Below are 15,390 nucleotides of genomic sequence, written 5' to 3' on the forward strand. Positions count from 1 at the left end.
TGTTTGACCACCTTCACAGCTGATCAAATGACAACCACGTTCACAGGTGATCAAACAGAATTTCCTGTGTTCCAACTGTGTTTGGTGTCTCTTGCCCTGTGACTGTGCACCTCTGAGAAGTGTCGGGCTTTGTTCTCTCTGTATCTTCCCATCAGATAACTGAAGACTGCGATAAGGTTTCCCTTTGCCTTCTCTGAACAACCCCAGCTCTCCCAGCCTCTCCTCCTGACCTGTCCTGTCATGTGCCCCAGTCCCTTGACCATCCTGGTGACCCTCTGCTGCTCTCACTCCAGTATGTCACATTGTTCTTGTCCTGGAATTCCCAAAACGGGACGCAGTTGTGAGTGGCCACACAAGTGCTGAATAAAGGGGTAAGACCACTGAAGCTGCAGGCCACACTCTTGCTAATGTAGCCCAGTATGCAGCTAGTCTTTCTTGCTGCAAGAGCACATTGTAGGCTTAGGTTCAACTTGCTGTCTAGCAGGACCCCCAAACAGGGCCTTTCGGCAGAGCTGCTTCCCAGCCAGCTGGCCCCAGCCTCTCCTGTTGCATGGAGTTATTCCCCCAAGGGGCACGACTTTGCGTTTGCCTTTTTGAACTTCATGAGGTTCCTGCAGGCTCGTTTCTCCAGCCTGGCAAAGTCCCTCTGAACTGCAAGTCTGCTGCAGCCCAGCCTACTGACCAATTCTCCGTGATTTTCTATCATCTGTGAGCTTGCTGTGGGAGTGCTCTATCCCACTTTTCAAGATTTTAATTAAGATGCTAAGCAGTACTTGCCCAGTATCAATCCCTAATGGATCCCAAAGTCTCCCAGCTGGACTTCGTACCTCTGATCACAACATCCTGAGCCTGATGGTCTAGCCAGTTTTCCACACACCTCATTGTCTGTCTGAGATCTGCAGCAAGCTGAGATACTCTAGGACTTTTTCCCAGATAATCACAGAAGAATCTGGCTATGAGAAGGGAATTGCAGGAAGAGTTATCAGGCCACACTCATACTGTTGAGTGGCTACCGGCATGATTTCATATGGAGAACATGTCACTCACAGGCTTGGTCTGTGTGAGCCCCCTCCAGGATTGGAAGCCTGGAGCAGAGGAAACCAACGCTTCGTAGGAAATAACCTAGGTCTAAAGCAATTTAATTTTAATCACCTGATTGCAACACTGGGTGAAGGCACTATACTTCTGGATCTAAGCAGGTATGCCTGCACGGTACTGTACTTTGTGACTCTCTGGACCTGTGACTCTCAGCACCAGCTCAGGAATTGCTGCCCGTCTGGATCCCCTTTCCATTGCACAGTACAGACGTGTTCTTCTTGGATTACTACTTGCTGTGATGTGTTATGCTGAGGTTTTTTTAGGCATCCATTTTTTTATGTCCAGAGGGAAATTGGTAACGAGTGGTGTCACTCAGGGGTCTGTATTGGGACCAGTACTCTTTAATATCTCCATCAATGACATACACAGTGAGATCAAGTGCACCCTCAGCAAGCTTGCAGATGACATCAAGTTGACATGCCCGAGGGACAGAATGCCATCCAGAGGGACCTGGACAAGCTTGAGGAATGGGCCCATGTGAACCTCCTGAGGTTCAACAAGGCCAAGTGCAGGGTTCTGCACCTGGCTTGGGGCTGAGTCAGGGCTAAGGGGTGTGTAAAACAAATTCCCTGGGGGGCAGGGGGAAGTTGTTAATCTGCTGTCTCTGAACATTGTCTTCTGCAGATATTCCCACATTCTCAGAGAAATTTAAAACAGAAAATTCAGTATATGTGTGCCTCAAAGATCACATATTTTTATCAACAGCTATTGAAAGAGGAAGCTTATATGTCTTTTCAGAGGTGGATCTTAGCTGCAGAGTTCTTGACAGAAAGCTGCTTTCACCTGACTTTAAACAAAATATGAAACAATAATAGAAATGGTAAATAATACTTAGGTTATCATTGTACTTCTCAAATCACCAAATATGTTTAAGGGAATTTAAAGGACCTGTCTCAGTCTTTCTATTCATGTATGCTTTTTTCCCTGCATTTTCTGTACGTTGACAGGTATGCAAATATGAAAGGTTTAACAACACACAAAAAGGGCTGTGCAACACACTGAAAAGTAATCAAGTGCATTCTTTCCAAAGACTGTCAAAAAGCAATCAGTTGATGTCTTCAAGACAATTTGCATGACAATGATCTTCAACTGCTATTATCCCATGCCAGAATATTTTATCATCTGAATCACTGCATAGCAGCCGCTATAGGAGTCCATTTTCATTAATTAAACATGATTTATATGCTGTAGTCCAATTTATTTGACAAGCACTTTTAGTGAAATATCAGGAGTATAATCTCTCTTGAGCAGTCGTCTTTGTTGTTTTTTTTAATAAGAATTTACAGCACAGGTGGTCTTCTCAGGTAACATCTAACACATGAAAGTTTTCGTGTGGTTTTTCTTTGTTATATTCCACTCATTAACATAGCTAGATATGTTCCTTTGTGAATTAATTTCTTATTCATACATAGTTAAAATGATGTACATCTCTGAAATACAAATGCAATTCCTACATCACCTGATATTCCACTCTTTCAGAACTATTCTTTATATTTAAATGACTGCCATCCTCTTTGTGAAATACTCTCTCCCCCTTTCACTTTTGTAAAAGATCCTGTATACAATACATATAGTGTCTGTGCACTTTAGCTGTAACTGTGGAGTGTTCTAAGCACTTTAGTAACGGCGATGTCTTGCCCAGGGCGTTTGACAGATGCATCACGTGTTTATAACACATATGCAACATCAAGCCCAACAGCAATTACTAGTAGGTGATTGCTAGGAGTATTATACATCGAATATATATCACATCGTTCTCCAAATACACAGAACATATAGAAGGAATCATTGTGGTTTCCCTGTTTTTCAAAAGCTTTACTACATGGCTGACTCCAGTAGCGCTGCTCATGGGACAGCCTGGCCTTCTGACTTTGACTGAACAAGGCTGGTGGCTTCTTCCCCAAATGCAAAATTCACCCCGCAGGTCATGTTATTGATTCACTTTTTCTTACGGAAAAATACACCTCACTTGCAGGATCGTGTTGGTTTGTGACGTAAGTCCTTCCAGCTGGAGGCAGGGATTTCCTCCCACCCACAAGGAGGAGTACATGGTGCCAAGATACGCATCTCTCACCCCCAGCTAATAACTTCCACCCATGGCAGAGATCACCCCTCCCTCCTTGGTCACAGCCTCTGTGCAGTGTCTTGTCTTCTGGCATGGGCTGAAAAAGGAACAGGAAATTGTGGTGGTTTCATTTCTTCCAACCGTGACTCCACGGTGGGGCTGGGCTGCTGCCAGCTCAGCTATGGAGAAACTGGGCTGAAATGGAGGACAGACATGTGCCCCACCATGCTCTTCTGTCCTTCGGTGTGTCTGTGCATGCAATTGCCATTATGTGATAGTTTGGAAGAATATTAGCAATGTATGCATTCCGCTGTTCTCAAAACATTGCACCCCTTCAGTTCAGAGCACTAGCAAAGGTTTCTTCAGTGTTGCTGTTGCAACGATGAGGCTGGCTGCCTCCCCAAGCATGTCATTAATCATCTCTGTGACATGCCAGTGTCAGGGACCCAAGGTGGAGGGGGGGATTACTTTTTAGTATACCTTCAAACATTTTTTAAACACTGATTTTACTTCTCTGCTCCCTTATTGTTATCCATCTCCTGCCTTGTGATGTCCAGCAATAAGGCCAGACTTGCCCAGCATAAACTGGTAGCCTGTGCCAATGATTGTTCTTTCCACTTTGCAACAGCACTACAAGCAGACCTTTTACAGTGGCTGTACGTGTGGACTTTTAACATTTACATCCTCTGTCTACTGCAGCACATCCTTTTGGAGATTGGCCTTTTCAGCACAACCATGCATTTTCTCTGCCGTATCTAAAATATGGCATCCGACACAATTTTAAAGCACTTTTATTAGATGCCTTTGTTTGCCTGGGATCAGAAAGCCCAAAGCAATACGGATGCTTCGCTGCCCTTTCCCCACTTGCTTAATTTGATCTGCAGCATCTTCCCTCGGATTTAACAGAGAGTTCAAGTTTAAAAAGATGGTTTCGTGCTTCATCATTTAAAATATGTGCAAAACTGTCCAAAGGATAACCAAACAGAAGATTTTACATTCTATAGGCCTCCCTATCACATTGGGATCTACAGACAGCATTCATATATTATTTCACGAGAGGCAGGAATTAGACTTGCTAAAAACCCTTGTCTTTATCTTTGCTTTGATTTATTTCAACCTTTGCTTCCATCACATACTTGGCATTGTGAGGAACCATAGCACCATTTTATTAAAAGAGTCATGACTTGACCACAGATACCTCTGCTGCTACCTTGGCTCATACAAAAAGTAAACCAGAGCATTGGACTAATGTAGGGGTTTTTTCTTCTGTCAGTTGTGTATAACAACTGCAACACCCCTATGGACCCATGCACCCACAGACACAAGGGCTGGACACTGCACTCTACACAGCCTGGAGGGAAGTAAATACAATTCAGAGGCTATATCGCTCTGTCTCCACTGCCTACTAACTCAGACACAGCGTGGCATCAACAGCTCTTTATGGCTCTCAACTCACAACTTCACTTATGGCCAGCTTGAAGCACAGGCAAGGAGTTTCCACTTGTGTGCCCCCACAGAAGCAGACATACCCAAGGTTACTGGAGGGTCATTCAAAGACAATAACAAACACTCTGAAGGAAACTACACCGAGACTGACTAATGACGTAGAAAACATCTACTGACAACCTCAGGACAATGAGCAAATGAAGGTTGTTTGCAAGGAAAAAAAATGGGAGAATTTCTCATAACAATCCAAATTCTGTATGGACTTTTATATCTCAGTTTTGTCTCCAGAGGTAGTAAAATTCAGCAAAAAAATAGTCTTTCATTTCATAGATTAAATAATTTCATAGATTAAAGCCCCAAATTAAAAGTCAGCTTTAGCTTTCCACCAGCCTCAGTAATTCTTTTCCCCTTCAGCCTTTACGCCCTGATGCAATTGAAAACATTATCCTCTTTCTGGAAACCCATTGCTTGATCAATATAGTTTTGCATTAAGTTGTAATTTCTGCTCTCCTGTGTGGGTCTGGGATTTGGAACCTGTGCAAACGCAGAGGTGACAGCCTGAACAATCCAATTAGTCCTGCCTATGCTAGATTTTGCACCTCCACATTAGCATGACTGCATATCAAACACCACAGTTCCAGCTCATTGCAGTGCTCCAATACTGAAACCTCCCTGGCAAGGACTCGCTTGTGCCAGGCTGCATAAGTGGTAAAAGACCCAGCATTTCTAACGGTCTTCTTGCCTGTGACAAAAGAACCCTGGAGGATGGAAAAGCTCTTTTCCAGAAACCTGAAATAGCCCTTTAAAGCTTATCATGCCAATGCCACTAGCTGGAAAAGAAAGGCTTTGCTAGAGATGTCTAGGGGCAAATCTGGTACTAGTCAAATACTGCTGTAGCCTGAAATAAGATAATCTAGCTAGGGACCAGAAGAGAGGAAAGGAAGCTCAAAAGAAAAGAAAAAAAACCAAAAAGGAATAAAACTTGAAAAGGAAACAAAAAAAATTGGTACCACCTTTTATCCCTATATTCTGTTCATACATTGGTTCGTTCCCCAATTCGTGAGTGCAGATGATGGAAGTAAACAGTTTTCTGACAGTAAGACACAGTCACTCCTGACTGTTGGACAAAAGACCACATCCTGCCCCCTTGACTTTCACTTATCTGGACTACCTAGGGCGAACGGTTTCAGCTTCATCTTCCCTGCCAGGTTCTCCAAGCCACTGATTACAGCGGTAAGTCCTTTTATGCAAGTGTTAAGTTAACCAGGTGTATTGGGTTTGCATGGCAAGGTTTTGGTACCAGGGGGGCTGCAGGGCTGGCTTCTGTGAGATGCCAAAAGCTTCCCCCCATGTCCGATAGAGCCAATGCCAGCCAGCTCCAAGACGGACCCACCACTGGCCAAGGCCAAGCCAGTCAGTGACAGTGGTAGCATCTCTGGGGGAACAGAGTTAAGACAGGGAAAAACTGCTGCGCAACTGCAGCCAGAAGAGAGGAGTGAGAACATGTGAGAGAAACAGCTCTGCAGACACCAAGGCCAGTGAAGAAGGAGGAGGAGGAGGGGCTCCAGGTGCTGGAGCAGAGATTCCCCTGAAGCCCATGGTGAAGACCATGGTGAGGCAGCTTGTCCCCTTGCAGCCCATAGAGGTTAATGGTGGTGCAGATACTCCCCTGCAGCCCACGGAGGGGCCCATGCCAGAGCAGGTGGATATACTCAAAGGAGGCTGTGACCCCGTGGAAAGCTCAAGCCAGAGTAGGCTCCTGGCAGGACCTGTGACCCTGTGGAGAGAGGAGCCCATGGTGGAACAGGTTTTCTGGCAGGGCTTGTGATCCCATGGCAAGGACTCACATTGGACAAGTTCATGGAGGACTGGCTCCCATGGGCGGGACCCCATGGGAAGAGTGTGAGGAGTCCTCCCATTGAGGAGGAAGGAGCAGCAGAGACAACATGTTGATGAACTCACCGCAACCCCCATTCCCCGTCCCCCTGTGCTGCTGGAAGGGAGGAGGTAAAGAAATCAGGAGTGAAGTTGAAACCAGGAAGAAAGACGGGGTAGGGGGAAGGTGTTTTAAGATTTCGTTTTAGTTCTCAATACCGTACTCTGATTTGATTTGCAATAAATTAAATTAATTTCCCCAGGTAGAGTCTGTTTTCTCGTGATGATAATTGGTGAGTGTTCTCTCCCTGCCTTTGTCTTGGCCCATGAGCCTTTCATCATATTTTTCTCCCCCTGTCCAGTTGAGCAGGGGGACTGATAGAGCAGCTTGGTGGATGCCTGGCATCCAGCAAAGGTCAACCCACCAGTCTTGAAACTGGCTGACCAGAACTAGTAATGCCTAAAGTCTTTGTCTCATATTTTGCACTGATTTTTCCTTCCCAGTTTCATTTGCAGTGTGTGTTATCAAACCCAGCAGGACTTACATAAAGATGAAACACTCTGTTGAATTAAACTGCATAAGGCTGGTGATGTACGCAAAGTTCTTTACTTTGGAATCTAAACTGTTAGATCCAATCTGAACTTGATGGAATTTCTACAGTCTTACTGAAGCTCTCTCTTTTTTTTTAATCCTTATTATTCATAGAATCATAGAGTTATAGAATAGTTTGGCTTGGAAGGGGCCTTTGAAGGTCATCTAGTCCAACCCCCCTGCAATGAGCAGGGACAACTTCAACTCGATCATGTTGCTCAGAGCCCCGTCCAACCTGACCTTGAATGTTTCCAGGGATGAAGCATATACCACCTCTCTGGGAAACGTGTGCCAGTGGTTCACCACCCTCATGGTCAAAATTTTCTCCCTTTTATCTAGTTGAAATCTACCCTCTTTTAGTATAAAACCATTACCCCATGTCCTATCATTACAGGCCCTGCTAAAAAGTCTGTCCCCATTTTTCATATAAGTCCCCTTTAAGTACTGAAAGGGGGCTTATAAGAAATACTGTATTCTGTACAGACATAAGCAACTCTTTACTTAAGACTATGAAGTGGCCTATCCAAACTGTCTCTATAAAGAAAAATGGTGGTGGAAAAAGTCTGATTTGTCTTTCTGCATAGTGTTGTCTCTAAACAAGCAGATATGAAGCTACAATATTTTAGGGACAGAAGTAGAAAAGCATTTAAAAATTAAAAATCAAACCTGAAGGAGAATCATAAGAGAGAGGACACAATAGAAATGGGAAAACAAGGCAATGGAAAAGCAAGGAAGGATTCATGAAAGCGGAACTAGGGGTTGTTTCTACGAGAAAATCTGTATAGCCATGAAAACTGTGGGAGTAAAGAAAGATTCAGGCACGTCCAGGTTCTTGCAGCCCCAAGGTTCCAGCTTGCTAGCAGCAATAGAAACGCTCTCTGAAAAACATGCTGGCTTTGGAGAGTAATTTTGTGTCAGAACATCTGTGGAATGAATCCAGGTACTGTTTAAGTTAAATAAATTCATATTTCACTCCTGACATTCAAACACGGTGGAGTATGTTTCACTCACTAAAATACTATGTTACACCTCATGCACCCCATTGTCTTCGTGATCTATGAAGTGCTTTCCAGGAATAAAAATCTTGAAACCATATTATCCCTTCCCCTCCACATTAGAAGATGCAATATTGACCTTGGTAACCACATGCAAGAGTTCAATGACCAGTTCAGGCACAGGCTTCTCACCAGTAAGTTCCTCCAGATATGGCTTTAAAAATGTCTGTTGTTTTCAAATGATCACTAATGTTCCTTTCCCTTGAGGGGCTTTGAGGATCTCCTGGGGCGTGAGGAAGCAGGAATGAACATGGAGGCACATAGAGACTGTGGTGTGCAAGAGCTTGCTGTGGTTATAGCAGTATCCCTTGGGCCCTGAGGAACTTCATGCCTTTTACGAGGCTCCTCAGGGGCCTGTGAGGTCTTGGTTGATGGATGTCCAGGGGCCATGGCAGTGCAGAAAGGTAGGTGCCGGGACCACATTAAACAGAAAGGTGATGGGACAAACAGGGGCTGGAACAGGGCAGGGGAACATTGTCTACTAGTGGGTAAGAAAGTGCCTGAAGCCTCGTGGGATGAGATGTCATCTGTAACCAGGGGAGAAGGTGTCTACAGCCATGCTTTTAAACTTATTTTATAATTACGACCAATAATCATATTGACCCTGCCTGCACATCACAATGAAGAGCCCTAACTCATCCATTACACCCTAACTTGAGTCTCTACATTGGCAGTGCTGAGTGTGTAATAGATGTTCACCATCACAGGTACCCTCATCACTCCCCACTGAGTGGGCAGGCGGGATGGGCCAGCGTTAGCAGCTCTCAAGGGCAGGCAGCATGAACTGCTCCTTACCCTCTCAGAAGTGGTGAGTCCTACTGAAGAGGATACACCCCTACACATCCTTGCCAAGGGGAACCTGGATTTCATACAACATATCCAAGTGCCAGTCTAGAGAAGGGGCAGCATGAAACAAGTGTGAGCAGGAGATAGTGGAGAGATGCACATATTTTTCAACAAAAAACGCATTTGGCAGAAAACTGTAAAATTTTCTGTGTGAGATGCTACAAATTATTTCTGGCTGATTTGAGTCATAGCTGGATCAAGCTGAAAGAGGGCTTAGGTAAAGAAACAATTTTGAAACAAAACTAGGGGTTTTTTTGCTTTATTTCTTTTCCTCCTTCTCCCTCTCTGAGTGAAAACACCACAAATTGCTTAAACTTAGAGGGAAGTATTCTCATCCTCATAAGCATAACTAGCAATAAATTATCTGCTCAAAAGAATGTGTTGTTCTCTAAAGCAATGCAATGTTTTCAAAAAGTTGTTTGGTGAGAACCAATAATATATACACTAAATCTCTGGCCATGTGTTGTTAGGGACACTAAATGCCTTCAACTTCAGACAGAGTTCACAAAATGAGGCTATAATTGTGTTGTTGACTGTGTTTCAAAGAGAATACAGCAAATAGAGTCCAAATCAGCACATTGGCAATGTGCCCAAGAATGGCATGAATATTAATCGAGTAAACAGTAAAATAGCATTTTAATGGTTTCAAATAACAAGGTTTCTGCATTTCTTGGCCTAATGAAGATGGTGTTTCTAGAACACAAGTTTGGAGCACTTACCAGCAGGTGCTGTGGCAGTTTTTGGGGCTGGAAGTAAGCTCCTGCGTGGAGTCGCTGTGCTGCTCGATGCCTGCGTCGTGCTCTTACTGCTCCCCTTGGGGATGTCTTTAGAAAGTGCGGATGCTTTAGGAGTGGTTTGCTCTTCATTTCCAAAGCTGGAACCTGCAGGAGACAAAAATTGCTCTAATTATAAGTTCATAAAAAATGTATGTGAACTGTGGCCTACAGACTGAGCTTGTATCAGCAATTATAATCTACAAAGACATATTCTCATTGCAACTTGGGCTAAGTTACATGGACTTTCTCCAATACAAATGGTTATCTAGAAATAAAGAGTTCCCAGCAACTTACTTAAATGCCGAGTCTTGGCAGCTGTTGGAGTCTGACTCCAACAAGAACTTAACACCTGCTTTAGGGCTAGTTCCCTAAAGGTATCTGGCTGCAAGGCTTAAAAACAAACCAAGGAATTTCTAAATATCTGGGTGGATGAGTTACTTCTGGCTCTGTAGCTGCTACAGGAGCCACTCTATACACTCATCCTAACACCTTGGAGTTCTGGTTGTCAGAGTAGAGGGGGAATAGCAGGGCTCAGTGGTGCAAAGCACCAAATTCTCCTACTCAGGAGGGATTTCCCACAAGCAGTCCCTCAGACCACACTCAGACATTTGAACAGTAAGATGAAAAAACAAAAAAAAAATTCTGCCTTAACTCTCACATCCACTTCAATCATATTCTCATAATGAATCTTAGGTTGCCAAGGATTCCTGTTTATGTTGACCTCTTTCAAAACCTCTAATGGGTTTGGTTTCCTCCTGCCTTTGCCATCTAGGGAATAATGACATCCTAGGCTCCTTGTAGATATAAGGGAATCAATCTTTTCTTAACATTTGAAGAAGGCAAAGTTGGATTTCCTTCTTTATCTATTGAATAGAAAGCCTAAGAGCAGCAAAAGACTGCATCCCATCTGGACTTGAACATTTGCAGAAGGATGAACATTTTGTTTGAAAAAATGAGTGGAGATAGTGTCAAGAAATACACAGAATTTCAGAAAAGGGCTATAATTTTTATTTCCATTATTTTAAAAAGATATAATACAATATAATACTATTTAGGTACTGCCTTCAGGAAAATGATAACATTATTTTAATGATTGGCAAGTCCAAGTCTCCAGTATTTTTAAGATGTAGGCTTCTTAAATGTGTGCAAGTAAATGAGAGATTTTTTTTTTGCTTTTCTTACTGAAAATCTACTAGAAAAAAGTGCAGGTTGGAAAATAAAATCCTCTTTTCTGAGAAAGGAAGAATATATCTTTTGTCCCTGACAACACTGCGTTAAGTTTTGCTGTGCCTTTAAAGCTGCTTCCATATAGGTCTTAATTTAAAGTGAATATCTGTGGTATACATGGACTTCTACAGGCACATTTGACCTTTGTTGAAATAATAAGCCACATTAAAAATTCAAACAAAACAGGCTACTGTACACTGTGCAGGAGCAGGAAAACTTGAAGCATTTGTCCTCTTTACACTGCTGTGCACGTAACAACCCTCAGTACATCAGGTCGTTGTTTTATATCCAAACTACACAGATTTTTCACCTGTGTAACAAACATTTAAGCTTACATGCTGCATTATCCGCTGAAAAAACACTGCTGACTTCAGTAAAGTCACATCAGCAGAACGTCTGGGCTGGTCTCCTTTGCAGCTGTGCATGAGGACACCTCTACTGTGTTACAGCATGCGTGTCCACCTCAGTTCTTCTGCATCATGCTCCCGAAGTTACTCCTGAAGTGGTCTCAGATATGTGCTCACCCAGTCAGTTCGGGTAGCACCGCTTGCAGAATTTTTTTTCTTTCAGATATTTGTTTAAAAGTTTCAGTTGTAGAAACACTAACCTTGCAGAGGAAATTATTCCTGTTCTTTGCAGAGAAATGCTGTTCAAGTGCTCTTTAATGGAAACCATTTATTGTCTATTGTGAAATATATGAAGAACGTTTCAACTCACAAATCGGGCCAAACAGAAGCAATTCCCGCGTTGAAGAAAGAGATGTCCAGGGGAGTTACATAACCGCTTTTAAAAAAAAAAAAGTTTAAAAGCTTTTCTAGGTATTGAAGATGAGGTGCCGCCAGCTACGAACATTTTTACTGTCTAAAACACAGCACAAGAGGTCTGCTAATTACAGAATTGAGTGGGTGGGACAGCTGACAAACAGGTCCCCTGAAGCAGAAATGCCCGGTGCCTGGGGACAGCAGCCATGCCCCTTGTGCCATGGCTGGACAAACCCCCTCAGGAGAAAAAAAGCAAGAAGAAAAAGCGATTCAGCGTTTGATCTTTTAATAAGAAATGGACTCAGGGAGACAAGCTGCATCGCTGTACTGGGTGTCTGTGGCAAGGTGTTGGGGGGCTGCAGGGGTGGCCTGCGGCAGAAGAGGACGGGGCTGCCATCCAGCTGGCTCCAGCCGTCTCCAACGGGCCCACCGCACGACACAGCTGGGGTCACCAACCAAGCTGGAGGCACCTCTGGGAAAATGTATTTAAGAAAGGGCAAAACACAGTCCTGTGTGAGGAGTAAGCAAAAGAGTGTGAGAGACAACCCTGCAAGCACCAGGGTCAGAGAAGCAGCAGGGGGAGGAGGTATTCCCATGAAGGTATTCCCATCTTCCCAGAAGACCATGGTGAAGCAGGTATTTCCCTGCAGCTTGTGGAGAGGACCACAGCGGAGCAGATATCCACACTGCAGCCCATGGGGCACACCCCACACCGGAGAAGGTAGACATGCCCTGAAGGACGCTGCAGCATGTGGAGAGCCCTCACAGGAGCAGGCTCCTGCCAGGAGCTGTGGCCCCTGGAGAGGAGCCCGTGCTGGAGCAGGTTTATCGCACAGGACAGGAGCTGCTGGGAAGGACCCACACTGGAGCAGGGAAAAGTGTGAAGAGGAAGAAGTGGTAGAGAGGAATTATTATGGACTGACCGCAACTCCATTCCCCATCCCGCCTGCTCAGTGGGGAGGTAGGATGGGGGAGGTAGAGGAGTTGGGAAGGAAGAAGTGAAGTTGAGCCTGGGAAAAAGGGGTGGGGGAAAAGCTGTTTTAGTTTTTTTGTCTCACCATTCAACTCTATTTTAATTGGAAATATATAAAATATTTTCCCCCAAGTCGAGTCTGTTTTGCCTGTGACAGTAATTGCTAAGTGACCTCCCTGTCTTTATCTCTACACATGAGCTTTTTCACCATATTTTCTTCCCCATCCTGTTGAGGAGGGGTAGTGAGAGAGCAGCTGGGTGGGTGTCTGGTAGCCAGCCAAGGTCAATTCACCACAACAGCAATATCAATATATCCAGGATTTGCTGAGATAAGGTCAATATTTAGCATAAGAAACAATATCTGCCACTTTGCTGTTCACTCAGAGATGGAGTTCAGAAAGACAGTGGAGTACAACAACATGTGCATGTATAATATGCCCCCAAAAGCATATATTTGCTGCTTCCATGGATATCACAAGGACAGCTGCTCCACCTTGCTACACATGGTGATGGATTACACTTTTCTTTTCAAATAGCACTCAAAGAAGAAATGAAATTTAAGATCCAAGAAAATGCATATTCTTCATGATCTAAGAGGAAAATAAAAGTTTTCATTTACTTGAAGGAAGTCACTTCTTGAAAGAAAATCAGACAGATTATTCATCAGATGGTACTTGCCAGTCCATCATGAGATAATGCCTTCCAATATTATCTGCAGCAGGTGAGTCAGTAGCATCTCCCCTCCCAGATTATCAGTTCTGATTTTTCAGTAAAAGCCTGTACAGGAACACCAGATGTGCAGTGCCTGAACAGTTCCCAGGGGATCACATCCTCTGTTGTATTGTACCTCTTCCCTCCTACTCCTCTACTTTTGCATTTTATCTAAACCGAGGAGACTCTTTGCTTGCCTTTGAAGCACCTGGCAAGTCATTTGGGTGTTCCTACATAAAATGCCCCGTATTTTTGCAGACTCTGTGCTCTATGAACAGCAACACTGCTGACTTTGCAGTAGAGTATTTAACAGACTATTAATGATCCGCTGGAGCTAAAGGCCTTCAGCCTCACTTTTATCACCTCCTCACTATAAGCCCCAAGGAATCATACTCTTCTGTTTGTGAAAAATATGCAGGGAAGAAGAAAAGGACTTTGAAGACTTGCAAGTACTTTGGAGAGTCCCAGCTGCACCCATTCGTCCCCTACACTATTATGCCAGTAAAGACACGCAGAAGTCAGGGCTGGCAACATATTGTAGGCTGCGTGTTCAAAGAAAATCATGACCAAAATCCCACTGGCTCCCAGATGGCTTAAGCCACCCTCTCTCCATATCTGCCACCATCCCTTTCACCATCTGGCCCTGCCCTGCAGCAGCTCGCTTCAGGGGCTCCTCACCCTTGGAAGAGGAAGGCTCTCTTGTATACGTCGCTAGGAGTTTTTGTCTCTTGTATGTGTTCCTTTTCTGGAATTATTTACAAAATTTATTAAAAGGCATGGAAATATGGTATGGAATTACATACAACTACAAAACCAGCGGGACCATGGGTGGAGGGGAATTCTGCAATTAAGCCACGTTGCATGGGCAGGTCTTCCTCTGAGAGGAAATAACGATAGGAAGGGCTGCATTCTGGAGCCCCACAGCCACAGCTTTTCCTGCCTGCACTTGAGGGCAATGAAGTCTCTCTCTGTTGGAAAACTTGGATCCTTTCTAGAAAAATAGCTTGTCTGACAATGCCTAAAGGTCTCTGTTTTGCTGAGAAACAAATCCCAAAAGAGTACTAAAGCACAAGTTCAGCTGCTTCCGCAGCTCCCTGTCCCGTGGGGTGTTATGTGAAGCCTATCAAAATGGAGAGAGTTTCCAGCTCTTCATAGCAGGTCAAGCATTCGCTGTGCTGGCTGCTTCTTCTCTGTATTTTTTTCACAAGCTGTTAGCTCCCCACCACAGCTGTAATCACACCTGAGACACCGGGAATGTGCTGGCATCGTGAATGTTCACTGAAGCACAAACATTTACCCAGGATAATAGCAAGCCCCTTCCATCTTAAAGATCCTTAGACACTACTTGACATGAAGTTTAATGACAATGAAGGTATGTCTAGTTGTTGCAGCAGCGAGCCCACTTAGCATTTCTAAAGCACTTTCCAGTCACAGAACTCAATGAGCTTTACAAATAACTTAGGAGTAGAGCCGCTTTTCAAACTCACACAGCAAGGGAATAGCAGAGACAGACTGAGAAAGCGAGCAGGAAAACCTGATGATAAATGAGATTGGAATGACTTTTTTTCACCTGCAAAACATTGGGATGTATTATTCCTCCAGGTTTTACTAGGCTGCACTTCTGTGCCCCAGTTTTCAAGCACAAAAACAAGCACGAAATGAAACTTAAAATCACTGTCATGGGTAATGATCTGACAAAGAAAATATCTAAACGACTGTGAATAATCAGGTGATGTGTAACACAAAAACCCACAAGGCACACTTTTCACTAAATTGGAACATTTGCCTATCCTTCAATTAATGTCCACTCTTTATTTCTGATTTTTACTTGGGAAGTGGTAAGTCATTTTTAGAGACTGATTACAAGATCCGCAGCCTGTCAGCTGAGCTCTTTATTTCACTGTTTTATGGGTTACTGTTTTAAAGTTCAACACTGTATATTCCAATATAATGTTTCACAGTGTA

At 43.8% G+C, this 15,390-nt stretch overlaps 1 protein-coding gene across 1 annotated transcript in view; it reads right to left on the reverse strand.

Annotated features, from left to right (window-relative positions):
- MTUS2 (microtubule associated scaffold protein 2) overlaps nucleotides 1-15,390 on the reverse strand; it is a gene marked incomplete at both ends in the record, with an annotated part of 209,258 nt that overhangs the window by 74,739 nt on the left and 119,129 nt on the right. The window contains one exon of the mRNA XM_082008931.1: nucleotides 9,697-9,858. Within this exon, the coding sequence (XP_081865057.1) occupies nucleotides 9,697-9,858 (162 nt within the window). The remainder of the gene's footprint in view (nucleotides 1-9,696; nucleotides 9,859-15,390) is intronic.

Source organism: Phaethon aethereus (genome assembly GCF_964289735.1).
Source record: "Phaethon aethereus genome assembly, chromosome: 1".
Classification (NCBI taxonomy): Eukaryota; Metazoa; Chordata; class Aves; order Phaethontiformes; family Phaethontidae; genus Phaethon; species Phaethon aethereus.